Source organism: Mytilus edulis, chromosome 2 (genome assembly GCF_963676685.1).
Source record: "Mytilus edulis chromosome 2, xbMytEdul2.2, whole genome shotgun sequence".
Lineage (NCBI taxonomy): Eukaryota > Metazoa > Mollusca > Bivalvia > Mytilida > Mytilidae > Mytilus > Mytilus edulis.
The window spans coordinates 108,028,393-108,043,479 of NC_092345.1; the positions used below are offsets into that span (position 1 = coordinate 108,028,393).

The 15,087-nt window shown below is 34.9% G+C and overlaps 1 protein-coding gene and 1 long non-coding RNA gene across 4 annotated transcripts in view; both read left to right on the forward strand.

The window, feature by feature from the left end:
• The first annotated feature begins 579 nt into the window (after positions 1–579).
• LOC139513902 (tRNA N(3)-cytidine methyltransferase METTL2-like) overlaps positions 580–15,087 on the forward strand; it is a 68,290-nt gene continuing 53,782 nt past the window's right edge. The window contains exons 1-2 of one of the 3 annotated variants that reach the window (XM_071302848.1): positions 586–788; positions 10,265–10,502. In XM_071302848.1, the coding sequence (XP_071158949.1) occupies positions 767–788; positions 10,265–10,502 (260 nt within the window). In that variant the 5' untranslated portion in view covers positions 586–766. Of the gene's footprint in view, positions 798–10,264; positions 10,503–15,087 lie in introns of all 3 variants that reach the window. The other 2 variants (XM_071302847.1, XM_071302850.1) reach the window with 2 other exon arrangements.
• LOC139513903 (uncharacterized) lies at positions 1,375–3,190 on the forward strand. The gene is made up of 2 exons (XR_011662540.1): positions 1,375–2,115; positions 2,773–3,190. It is a non-coding gene; the product is annotated as an uncharacterized lncRNA (long non-coding RNA).

The following is a 15,087-nucleotide window of genomic DNA, read 5'->3' on the forward strand; positions in this document are numbered from 1 at the left end:
CTGCCCTCCATGCAGTTATAACATCTAAACTGTCACAACCTTTGGAAATTAAGAGTTGTGACATTTCACATCGCAAATAACTATTTTTATTTGGCATATCTTTGTAATCTTTGCGCCGTGTTTGGAAATTTTAAACTGATTGTACCAGCGTCTGTGGTGTTCGCTTAAATTGTATAAATTTCAAGATTTATATAGTTTCTCAGTTTGAATATATTGACGATTCATTTGACATCGTGCTATTATTGAAGAAGGATATCTGTTATCCGAAATATCTAATATTTGTTCATTTTATAGTTATTTAATGGTGATGTTGTACCCTTTTTGACTTGTTATATATATATTATATTTTGTAGTGCAGCTGTTGTAGTGTACAGAATCATATTACATGATCCATCGCCCTGTAAGATTAATCGTTGACTATTTATTCAGTCATTTTATATATATATATTGTATTCTAACGATATCTTCCACATTAATATGCTGTTTTTAAAGGCTGACAATTATAAACTATTACAATCCGGATTTTCCTCATATCTACACCGTATATGTTTTTTTTTAAATATTGCACAAGTGGATCCCTGTCCAGTTTTACCTTTGCTCTCTACTTCCATTAATGGGGTAGATACCATACTAATATTTATATTCAAAGTTGCGACGTGAGGCAAAAATATGAATGATACTGTGGACAAATTAACGGATTTATCAACTGAAAACGAAACGGAAAAACGCCCACAATTCGGAAACAGAAACCTTGAAAATCAGGATAATGTGTTTGAACACAATGCATGGTAAGCATGGTAAGCAGAGACGGATCCGGAAAATTTAAGAAGTTTTGGCCAACTGACTGCCCACAGGGTTATTTTACAATTGCAGGGTTAACTATCCATACGAACCCTTTTTTAGCTCACCTGACCTGAAAGGTCAAATGAGCGTTTCTCATCACTTGGCGTCCGTCGTCCGTAAACTTTTACAAAAATCTTCTCCTCTAAAACTATGGCCACAATCATCATTGGGTATCTAGTTTAAAAAATGTGTCCTATGACCTAGTCCGAGATTACTCTGACGTCCAACGGCTGTTTTGCCAGACAAGCTGGGGCCATGGGACGTCAGAGCTCGTCCCATATCAAAAAGTGGATATTTGCCCACCCTAAAAAATAGATGCGCTGCTTCGTCGCTTCTGATGCCGACTGACGGCCTTGGAATTATATAAATCAAGCATCAAACTGTTCATTTTTAAAGGCAGTGCTTTAAGGCCTGACTTTCAAGTCATGAGGTTCATCTTTTCATACGCAATCTATGCAGGGGGTCTTTTGGCCAGAAATAGATCCGGAAATGTTCGAATTTCTCCTCTTCTTTTTATCATTGTTTATGGTATGATATGGTTTTTGTTTCTTTCATTTACATTGGGGACTAAAGAAACGATCAGTGTGTATTGTTCGTTTTATAGAACTTGTTATTAATGTGTATTTTGCATTATAAGCAGTCAACCTGACTACAAACTATCATTATTTGTATTCCGTGTGGAAAGAGGTCGGGTCAATTTCGAGTGTTATCTGACATCTAAAGATTTTTTAATTAGTTCAGACGTTGATATAACAATGAAAAGTCGACTGAGCATGATTAATATTGCATCTTCTATAATTCAAAGCGGAATTCGGTTTATAAACGAGAAACCGTAAAGCGTTTTCAATTTCGGTATTAGTTATGTATGTTGTCTACGTATTATCCTGGTTCCCGGTACTACGTTCCGGGTATTAGCTATTTGATATATCTGATGTGTAACATTACGATCAGGTACCAGCCAATCTACGTGTGTATGTGTACATGATTTCCCGCCAAAATGACCGACTTACAGCTATGGAAAAATAGTCCATAAATGTTCCGTATAATGATATGCAAATTCATAATTAATCGTAACTTTTTTTATCTTTATACATGTTATATAATAAATATAACAAAATGGATTCCACAAAATTGAAAATAGCATTATTTTACGAGGATTTCTAATATTTTTTTCACTTCCGGGCGCAGTAATAAGTATGTTTTGAAGAAGCTCGAAGAAATTGACAAAGTGAATTGAGAAGGAAACGGATAGATATACGTCCTTGCTATCAGGTAAAACAATTTAAATGTACAGAAAAAACACATTTATTTCACACAAATAGTACAGGCTTAAGCATTTTATTGTCTTATACACGACTGTAGTCTAGTGTTTAAACGACGGCGGTGACCTACAAGGTCAGGTCATACTGGGTCAAGTCTAAATATGTAAACATATCCACGTGCTATTAGGTAGAAAGCATCGTAATGCAATATCTACAATTTTTTCCTCCTTTATACATCGTTTAACCAGATATATTTATATATTTCTCTTTCAAATACACTTAAACACGGGTTGTATGTACGTATCTTTTTTTAGTGTTTTCTTGTCCTTATTAAAGTTCATTTGTTGATGTTTAAATATTTTTGAAGGACTGAACACAGGAGTGAATGAATGCAACAATTATATATACTGAAGACTTGGGCTGTACAATGATAGTGTACGTATATCATACTGATAATTATTCTAGCAGTAATTATGTTAATTTAGGATGTAATGACAGGAATTCATGAGCTATGCCTCAGGCTTTCTGAAAAAAATATCAATGACAATGTACATGTAAACAGGAACAAAACATTGACACGAATGATGCTCTCTTCTATGTTATAGTTATTTAGGTATGTGTGTTGCACAAGTTTCAAAAAAACTTAAGTTATAAAACTTTTTTTCAGGGCACAAACCCACTTTAAAGAGACTTGTCTACTGCCATACCCATCCTATTTTCATGCACCATTTGCAAGCAAGAGACTGAATGGTTTGCAAAATTAAAAATCAGGACGGTGTCCAATTAAACCAAAAGAACTAAACTGGATGAATATTGTAGGAGAAATCTAGAGGAAAGTTTTGATTTGTGAAATTGGTTTTCCTGAAAAGTCATTCATCCTAGCCTGCAGAAAGGAACTATAACTGTCCACCACCAACTGACGAGCTAATGTTGAGCTTCACATATGGAATTACTCAAATACCATCAATGTCTATGTTTTCAGCACAGATTTCACAAGTTATGACACAGCTGTGCTTTTTTTTTATACCTGTTAAAGAGTTGTATACTAAATTTTATTTTTTTATCAATAAATATATCTTGTGTCATTTAAGAACTTGTATTTTGCCAAAAGATGCATACTAGTGAATGAAAGTGGTGCAGTTCATTTTGCTTTGGTATATAGAATTGAATTACAATTGTTCATGTTATTGGAATGCATATAAAAATAAGGAGATGTGGTACAATGTATATACATGATATTTAGTGAGTTTATCAAGCAAAAGTGAATAAGAAATAGGTATAAGCAGTTACAGGTACTACTGTACAATCTCAAACAATGAGAAAAACTCATACCGTAAAGAGAATTTCATATTTACAAGTAAGTTTTGTTTTTGCGTTGAATAATTTTCTTCTATTGTTTTAATTGCAAATATGGGAAGTGGTTAAAATGCTAATGAGACAGCTGTTATGGCCACAGAGCCTTAATTGAAAACTTCTTTTTCATTCATACCGGTAGATTTTGCCTGGAGTTAGAAACATATCTGCCAACTTTTCAAAATGCACATGGGGGTTTTACGTGAAAGATGGTTCATATAGTCATACAATACCTTCAAGGGGGCCTTCAAATGGAAGCAGGACAAGTCGCCCCACTGGCCAATCACCCACTTTTAAAAACCGCCACAAACTGATTTATCAAATCGCCCCACATGTGAAATTGGTTAAATCATGTTAAATATTACTCCTGCCAACCCGCCCTACTTATAAAAAAACGGTAATATTTAGATTAATATATATATATATAATTAAAAATAAAAACTCGCACCACTTTAATGAAAACTAATCTACACAGAATACAAACAAACCGAAAATTTATTTAATTACTATTATTGATATACTGAAATTATAATTCTAAAAAAAAAATGTATTGTTGAAGAATAACTAAGTTTTGAAGCTTAGTTATTTGCATAACAATTGAAAAGAAACCTGTTAATTGTATCATAATGCAATATAAGGAATTTAACTTATATTCAACGGGATAACATCTTTTTCCATAAGTGGGGAGAGTTGGCATTACAAAATTCATCCTGGTTAATAATATATTTATCTAGATTTCACCGATTTCCATTAGGTGGGACCAGTTAGCAGGAGTAATATTAACGGAATTTAACTTATATACAACGGGATAACATCTTTTTACATGAGTGGGGCGAGTTGGCATTAGTAAATTCTTCCTGGTTAATAATATATTTATCTAGATATTATCGTTTTCTATTAGGTGGGGCAAGTTGGCAGGAGTAATATTAAGGGATATAACACATTTCACAAGTGGGGCGATTTGGTTATCCAGGTTGGGGCAGTTTTTTTTTAAAGTGGGGCGAGTTAGTGAAAAAGTGGGGCTATTTCTAATGGGGCGATTTGTCATGGATTCCCTTCAAATATATTCTAATGTGGTTTTTGGCTTCTTCGTGCATAAACAAGCTCATTGCCATTGTTGAATTAATTGTTTTCTTTAAAATAGTCGACAAAATTGCTCTTACAAAATTTCCATTTGGGAGCCTCGAGCTTGATGGGGGAAATACTCTGCAAATACTGACAGTTGGCAGGTATGGTCATCAAAAAAGTTGATGTGTTACTATGTACATTTACCATTATGTTACTTGATGTTCTTGCTATACACACAGTACAGAGACTAGTCAATCTTTGTGAACTATTTTTTATGGGAGTCATAGAATATGCGTATACAACATGTACAATCAATAATTAAAAATAGTCTATTTATATTGAAAAGGAAAAGTTCTTATATGTCTAAAGAAGAGGGACGAAAGACACCAAAGGGACAGTCAAACTCATAAATTTAAAGCAAACTGACAAGGCCATGGCTAAAAATGCATTTCATGGCGAGGCACAGAAAATATACTGTAAACAGTAGACTATAGATATACATTGATATAGGTGAACTAGGTACAAAAGAACTCTAAATCTTAAATTCTACAAACCACCTCTGTTCTATGGAAGATAATGATATAACTGGACTAGAAATACACACAACCTGTAATTAACTGCCTTTACAGCGCTTTCACGCTTTGATTCATTTATCTCTTCATTTATGTAAGTTTCACCTACCTGCCAACCTTTATTTTTCCATATTTTAACAGTTTTCACAGTGACCCATCGATTTCGGCATTTTGCCTCTCATGTTCAAAGATAATCACGTGACCACGAGAAAACAGTGATGATTTATGCAAATGACCATAATGTAACACCTCGTTCATTTACGATGCAAGTTATCTAAATATCCGAGAGCTTCCAATTGTAACGTGGTCGGAACTAAATGCTTCATACCGATCTCCTGTAAAGGAGGTGAAAAATCATGGTTGGCTACTAAATGTTAAACATTAATATTTGCATATTTTGAGTCTCGAGACCACAAACTCTCTCGTAACTTGACGTCCATTTGAAAGTGAAAGTCAAAATGCCGAAATCGATGCATATGGGTCACTGTGAAAACTGTTAAAATATGGAAAAATAAAGGTTGGCAGGTAGGTGAAACTTACATAAATGAAGAGATAAATGAAAAATGAACAGATTGATGCACGATTTATATAATTCCAAGGCCGTCAGTCGGCATCAGAAGCGACGAAGCAGTGCATCTATTTTGGGTGGGGAAATATCCACTTTTTGATATGGGACGAGCTCTGACGTCCCACGGCCCCAGCTTGTCTGGCAAAACAGCCGTTGGACATCAGAGTAATCTCGGATTACCTATGACCCAGCCAACCAACCAAGATGGCCGCCATGTATATACATTTATATTTATATTTTTTATATTTTCAAACTAAGTGTATATCATCATGATCATGTATATAAACAAATAGACTTCTTGAAAACATTTATATATTCATTATGAAGTGCTCCTTTGAACATGTTGAAGGAGGGATTTCCTAATACAGATACTCCCGTTGTATAAAAGCCAGAATTGGTAGCTATGACGTACCCATACAGATACAGATACATGGCTAAAATAGAACATGGGGTAAAATGTAGATTTTGGCTTATAACTCTGAAACCAAAGCATTTAGAGCAAATCTAACATGGTGGTAAAATTGTTTATTAGGTCAAGATCTATCTGCCCTGAAATTTTCAGACAAATCTGACAACCCATTGTTGGGTTGCTGCCCCCAAATTAGTAATTTTAAGGAAATTTTGCAGATTTTGGTTATAATCATGATAATCTTGAATGTTATTATAGATAGAGATAAACTGTAAACAGCAATAATGTTCAGCAAAGTAATATCTTCAAATAAGTCAACATGTCCAAAATTGTTAGTTGACCCCTTAAGGAGTTATTGCCCTTTATAGTCCATTTTTAATCATTTTTCAAAAGTTTTAGTATTCTTTTAAAAAAATCTTCTCCTCTGAAACTACTGGGTCAAATTTAACCAAACTTGTCCACGATCATCATTGGGGTCTCTATTTTAAAAAATGTGTGGTGTGACCAGGCTATCCAACAAAAATGGCCGCCATGGCTAAAAAGAGTACATGATGTGAAATGTAGCTTATATCTCTGAAACCAAAGCATTTAGAGCAATTCTGATGTGTGGTAAAATCATACCCGTAGCCAGGGGGGTTCGGACGAATATAATATGTTCGGATGAACCCCCCCTTGAAAACAAATAAGCACTGTTAAAGTCAATGTTCTGTTCGAATTGTGACTGTTAAAGTCGAGTTTGTGAGTCCAACAACCCCCCCCCCCCCCCCTTGGATATTGTTGGAAATTCCTGGCTACAGGCCTGAAAATTGTCTATTAGGTCTGACATAGGTGACGGTCAAGATCTATCTGCCCTTAATTTTTTTGGACAAATCGGACAACCAGTTGTTGGGTTGCTGCCCCCCAATTAGTAATTTTAGGGAAATTTTGGTTATTATCTTGAATGTTATTATAGATAGAGATTTAAACTGTAAACAGCAATAATGTTCAGCAAAATGAGATCTACAAATAAGTCAACATGACCAAAATTGTCAATTTATCCCTTAAGGAGTTATTGCCCTTTATAGTCGATTTTTAACAATTTTCATAAATTTTTGTAAATTTTTGTAATTTTTTTTAGAAAATTTTTTCAACCATTCGTCAACTGTTATTACTGGGCCAAGTACATTATAGATAGAAATAATTGTAGCAACAAGAATGTTCAGTATAGAAGATCTACAAACACATCACCATCACCAAAACACAATTTTGTCATAAATTTATCTGTGTCCATTGTTTCATATGCACAAAGGTGAGCGACACAGGCTCTTGAGAGCCTCTAGTTTAGGGTTTTGTATGGAAAGTAAACCCCGGCAATTATAACAAACCCCTGTAGACTGCCTAAAGAGGTGACTGATCCATTGATCCAGTACATAATCAACCAAATTTTTCCACAAAAAGCGGAGACCCTGCAGGCTCCCTCCCCATCCATAGGGGAACTTATGATAAATGTTTTGAGGTGGAAATATAATATGTCAATTGACTACATGTTTTGATGTGATGTTACTGGAAACACAGATTATTTTTTTTTAGGCCTAACACTCCCTCGTGTTGGGGTGGGTATTGTCCTTGTAAATATTATAAACTGTAAATATGTTGGTGGCACATCTTCATTAATCTCGATAGGAATGTACACAGATTCCACTGTACCCTCACAGTTCTTTAGGGGTGCTCCATAAACTGAGGGCTATTTACAAACATACATGATACATACAACAATGGCGGTCGGACGAGTAGCGATAAGTGTATTCATGACAGTCTCAATATTGTGTTAATAGCACTATTAACACAATGTATAACACATACCAGTCGACTAGCTAGCATACATTCCGCCCAAAACATCTATCATAGATCATACACCCCCTGTGCCTCACCTAAATAGGACTCTGGTAGTCTAGTGCAAATAATTGAAAGGCTGCATTGGGCACAATTCAGGAACAGTGGGGTATTCCCTGTTTTCAGGGAACACAGTTTTCTGGTGTTAAAAATAAACAGTGAACAGGGCCTTTTTTTTCTATTTTATTTTATGGCATGAAATTTACAAAAGTTAAATGCATCAATAGTATTTGTAAATACTTGACAATGCTTGAAGTATTTCAGGAACAACAAAACATGAATAAGTGAAGTGTTTTTTTTTCTTGAACTCAAAAACATACAAATCTTTTGAATTTTACATACATGTAGTACATGTAGTAACGCACTTGAAAGTCCTACTTTTTTTGTGCTTATTGATGCAAAATATTTCCAGAAATATCCAAAAGAAATGATAAAATAAGAAACGATTCCATTTGAGGTGGGCACACATTTATTTAGCTGAAGCTGACTAAGACATTTTGAAAGACAATTTTATTTTTTTGCTTTGACATGTTTGATGCCTTATTGCACTGTTCATTCTTTTGCTTTTTGACATTTAAACAAGTGATTTGTATGTCATTATCCTAGATTCAGTACAAGGTCATCACCTTACTTGACCTGTCAAAAAATTGTTTTCTGCAATGAAATGAGGATTAGTTTCCTACAATATTGTAAATTGAAGGGAATATTTTTTTCAACCCTTTTGTGTATGCAACCGCATGTGACATACTATGTTTTGGTGGCATAACACTTAGAATAAAGGAAAGTATTTGCTGTTATTGTGATTAAACATGCTTTTAATACATTGGACATGCAATATTGACATAAATAAACTCATCATATGACAGGTATGACATGTACAGTCAAGGGTCTAACTTAAATAAGTTATCAGAGAAAAATAACATACATGTGTTATTACAGACACTTTCATGAGTTGTCTACCTTTTTTTCCCCTTAGTCTGTAATAACATATGTTTGCTATCAGTTAAATATATCATAAATATTTTATCTTTAATGAGCACTTGGGAATTTTCAAAACTTTGCGCAGTAGCTTAATATATTACCTTGATAACTAATTTTCTAATTCCATTAATACAATTTTGATCAACCATGGTAAATGAATGAGACAAGGCTTTAAATCGCAAACTAAGCTGTGGTAACAAGGCTTAGTTATTACAAGCATGAAACTTACTATATGAGAGTAAATGAGACACCAGGAATCTTGCGCAGTGCCTCATTGGAAGCTCTGATCATCATTTCTTACAATGAATTGAAATACATTGTTATGCAAGTCAGAGCAAAGCTATAGAGAAGCTGTAATAACACCCTTTTGTTATTGCAGGAATATATTTTCTGTAATAACATAGGTACCCTAATACTGTCCAGTCAGAGCTCAGACATAAATAAGTCTGAATCTGCTTTTGACTCATAGAAGTCTAGATTTGCAAGTTTTAGGATTTGTCTCCCTTTAATGCAAGACAAAATACGACTTTAATAAGTCAAATATTGTTAAGCAAGAAATAATTCATCAGAATCAAAAAGTTGCAAATATAGACTCCTACCAGTCGATAAGTTATCAAAATTGGTTAACTTCAAGACCCACGCATATTTACAAAAAGGTCATGCATCTAAATCAAATAATGACAACATTGAAGGACAATGCTTTGTCTTCTAAAGAAAAATATGAATGAGAGTCTAAAAAATCGGAGATAATGTTAATTAACCTTACAATGCAACCACCTGGAACCACACTTAATGAGGCAAAACATCTGTGTTTAGTAAGAATGTTCAATAAGATAATTAAATATTAATAGCTCAAGTCCTTGTGAACTCTCAGACAGGTTTTTGCTGTCATAGGTGGTGTACTTTGGCCACCAAGTACAATTAAGTTTTTTCATCAACATAAATAGACCTAAACAAGTCTGTCATTTTCTGACTTAGATAAGTCTAAAATTGAAACACATTTTTATAATAAATACATGTTTTGACTTCTTTAAGTCAAAAACAGAAATCGACTTGTTTATGTCTGAGCTCTGAATACTATGCATGATTTGTAAACTATGAGCTGTTATATCTTGGCAAAGATTAGTATACTTAAAGAAAATTATAATATCAATGGAACTTGAGAACTATTTAACAAAATAAAGGTTGTATTTTTTCCCATTGAAACATGTAACATACATATATTATCATAGTTTTTTGATATTTTAGCCCACAATAACAACATGTATGTTATTTTTTTCTAATAACTTATTTAAGTTAGACCCTTGACTGATATATATATAATTTGTGTTTTCAGTAAACAACATTAAGAAGTGTGTTGATAATAAAATTCTACAGTGGTTCTTGAGAAGATCATTTGTAAGATGTGTTGATGTTCTTCAGTTATCACCCTATCATTGGACACTAGTTTTAAGATATCCTAATGTTTACTGGTCTAACAGTCAGAGGTCATTCCATAGTAAAAAGATTCAACGACCTGTGGGTGGAGGGAGGCCTTTAGTTAATCAAGATGATATTTTCAAATGTAATAACTGGTAAGAAGCATGTATCAAATATACAGATCTACATCAGAGTTTGCGAAAAGTGGGGGTCCTCCGGACTTTACCACCAAATTTTTGCACAGGACTGCCACAATTTTAGCATTTTTCAAGAGTTAATAGTGAGGACCAGCAGATTTTCTTCAGGGACCACCAGGGAAAAAAAGATGTCGCGACCTCTGCTACATGTATGACATATACTATGAACATCTACAGACCTATTCAACAATGACATACCACAATTGAAATTTACCAGGGGTGCTACTTAAACAAGTGATTTCAATATCACCTATTTCAGTGAATTTTTAAATTCAGTTATCACCTATTTAAGTGATTTTGGTGTTTTCTTTGATCTTCAAATGCTAATTTCATTGATTTTCCATTTTTCACAAACTTTTCTTTAATTTTCCTACATAAATCAAATATCCCTTTATCTTTGGATATTAATTTCACCAGTGCTCTTGGGCAGTAAGTTAGTGCCTAAAGCTTTTAAAATTATCCTTAGGAATTGTTCTGTAACAAATATCCATTAACTACTCTTACTATCAGACAAAGGTCATCATTTAGGTGACCTGATTCAGTTTCTTTAGAATTAGAATGATTTATTTTAAGGTTATGTCCTGATCTACAAATTATTCCAGTTTTTGCATATTTAAATGAACTGTAAAAACTGGCAGGCTTATCAAGCAAATGACAATTTCTGCATGTACATAGTTGTTTTTTCAATGGAATTCTGGTCTTTTTACCATTAAAGGGAAAATTCACGATTTTTTACATATGGTTTAAATATGTTCATTATGACATAATATATATATTCCCAAAGTTTTGTTGCGATATGTGCAGTAATAAAGGAGAAATTCAATAATTAATGAAAAAATTTTGACTACTTCCTGTAGGTTGTGACGTTTTCTCCTGTTTTTTTTGCATGCCGGGATTTAAAATACAATCATTAAAACTCTTGGTTTTTAATCATATTTTAACGTAATCGTAAGCGCGTCGATGACTATTGCTATATCTTATAACCATCCAATAATAAGAAAATAAAACGCACAGACGTGTAGTTGTACACATTTATGAGATAAATTTTCTATATTTACCGTATATATTTCGATTTATTTTTGCAGACAGCACAAGAAATTATTATTAATAATTTTTTTGCTTTAATATATGCTTTTTCAGACTGATAAAGTGAATAAATTAAAGTATATAACTTAAACTGTTAAGACAATATATATAGGTTTATGCTTATTGACCTCTTACTCCCTACTATGACTAGGTACATGTGATGTGATGTGTGTATTATTCCGCGACAATACCTGAGAAAGGCCTGTATAAAGGTGAAATGTTATTTGCAGATCGGTAATAAGCTTGGCCTCTGGGGCACACCGTGCCAGGTGTGACTGTCTATTCGGATTTGTGGATTATACGACAGGAGACAGTCTCGTTTAATACACAAATTTAAAATACATTTTCAAGGTGTTGACTAATACAAGTGAATCGCCGTTGAATTATTTAATTATATTTGGTGATTCTGTTTTATTTGAATTCAAATAAGTTTCAAAACTAAGAAATGAACCGGGTAAAGTCTGGAAATTAAATTTAGTTGTAATGTCGGAATGAAATGATATACACTTCTATCATTTATTTATGTTTTATAAAAGGGGAAAATAGAACTAGTTTGACAAAATCATTTTAATTGTCCTAAATAGGCAAAATATGTACGGGAACACTTAAATTTAGACATTTAAAAGCCATGACCAAACGAAAGGTGTACCTGTATTTCACTTTTACTTCTAGCGTTTGGCATTAGATTTTAGCTGATACTACTATATCAGATTTTAGTGAGGTCGGAAGGGTTAATCTTATGAAATGATATTGATTATCTGATATCATTTGGATAATGGAAGGAGCTATACTATAAAAACACACAAAATTATTACCAATACACTCGATATCAAATGTTGTTAATTTTGCTGATTCACTTAAGTTTTTTTCACTTATTTTTTTCTCTTTTGATTTAGCTTGTTTCAGTAATTTTGAAAAGTGTGTGTGAAAATTTTAAATATTTCACAGCCAAAATCACTCAAGGAAGTGATTTTGAAATCACTTGTTTAAGTAGTACCCCTGACTATCTAACATGAAATCACTTGTTTAAGTAGTACCCCTGACTATCTAACATAAGTAGTACCCCTGACTATCTAACATAAGTAGTACCCCTGACTATCTAACATAAGAAGTACCCCTGACTATCTAACATAAGAAGTACCCCTGACTATCTAACATAAGAAGTACCCCTGACTATCTAACATAAGGAGTACCCCTGACTATCTAACATAAGTAGTACCCCCGACTATCTAACATAAGTAGTAACCCAGACTATCTAACATGAGTAGTACCCCCGACTATCTAACATGAGTAGTACCCCCGACTATCTAACATGAGAAGTACCCCCGACTATCTAACATGAGTAGTACCCCCGACTATCTAACATGAGTAGTACCCCCGACTATCTAACATGAGTAGTTCCCCCGACTATCTAACATGAGTAGTACCCCCGACTATCTAACATGAGTAGTTCCCCCGACTATCTAACATGAGTAGTACCCCCGACTATCTAACATGAGTAGTACCCCCGACTATCTAACATGAGTAGTACCCCCGACTATCTAACATGAGTAGTACCCCCGACTATCTAACATGAGAAGTACCCCCGACTATCTAACATGAGTAGTACCCCCGACTATCTAACATAAGTAGTACCCCTGACTATCTAACATAAGGAGTACCCCTGACTATCTAACATAAGTAGTAACCCTGACTATCTAACATAAGTAGTACCCCTGACTATCTAACATGAGTAGTAACCCAGACTATCTAACATGAGTAGTACCCCCGACTATCTAACATGAGTAGTACCCCCGACTATCTAACATGAGTAGTACCCCCGACTATCTAACATGAGTAGTACCCCCGACTATCTAACATGAGTAGTACCCCTGACTATCTAACATGAGTAGTACCCCTGACTATCTAACATGAGTAGTACCCCCGACTATCTAACATGAGAAGTACCCCTGACTATCTAACATAAGTAGTACCCCTGACTATCTAACATGAGTAGTACCCCTGACTATCTAACATGAGTAGTAACCCAGACTATCTAACATGAGTAGTACCCCCGACTATCTAACATGAGTAGTACCCCCGACTATCTAACATGAGTAGTACCCCCGACTATCTAACATGAGTAGTACCCCCGACTATCTAACATGAGTAGTACCCCCGACTATCTAACATGAGTAGTACCCCTGACTATCTAACATAAGTAGTACCCCTGACTATCTAACATAAGTAGTACCCCTGACTATCTAACATAAGAAGTACCCCTGACTATCTAACATAAGAAGTACCCCTGACTATCTAACATAAGAAGTACCCCTGACTATCTAACATAAGGAGTACCCCTGACTATCTAACATAAGTAGTACCCCCGACTATCTAACATAAGTAGTAACCCAGACTATCTAACATAAGTAGTACCCCCGACTATCTAACATGAGTAGTACCCCCGACTATCTAACATGAGAAGTACCCCCGACTATCTAACATGAGTAGTACCCCCGACTATCTAACATGAGTAGTACCCCCGACTATCTAACATGAGTAGTTCCCCCGACTATCTAACATGAGTAGTACCCCCGACTATCTAACATGAGTAGTTCCCCCGACTATCTAACATGAGTAGTACCCCCGACTATCTAACATGAGTAGTACCCCCGACTATCTAACATGAGTAGTACCCCCGACTATCTAACATGAGTAGTACCCCCGACTATCTAACATGAGAAGTACCCCCGACTATCTAACATGAGTAGTACCCCCGACTATCTAACATAAGTAGTACCCCTGACTATCTAACATAAGGAGTACCCCTGACTATCTAACATAAGTAGTAACCCTGACTATCTAACATAAGTAGTACCCCTGACTATCTAACATGAGTAGTACCCCTGACTATCTAACATGAGTAGTAACCCAGACTATCTAACATGAGTAGTACCCCCGACTATCTAACATGAGTAGTACCCCCGACTATCTAACATGAGTAGTACCCCCGACTATCTAACATGAGTAGTACCCCCGACTATCTAACATGAGTAGTACCCCTGACTATCTAACATGAGTAGTACCCCTGACTATCTAACATGAGTAGTACCCCCGACTATCTAACATGAGAAGTACCCCTGACTATCTAACATAAGTAGTACCCCTGACTATCTAACATGAGTAGTACCCCTGACTATCTAACATGAGTAGTAACCCAGACTATCTAACATAAGTAGTACCCCTGACTATCTAACATGAGTAGTACCCCTGACTATCTAACATGAGTAGTAACCCAGACTATCTAACATAAGTAGTACCCCCGACTATCTAACATGAGTAGTACCCCCGACTATCTAACATGAGAAGTACCCCCGACTATCTAACATGAGTAGTACCCCCGACTATCTAACATGAGTAGTACCCCCGACTATCTAACATGAGTAGTACCCCCGACTATCTAACATGAGTAGTACCC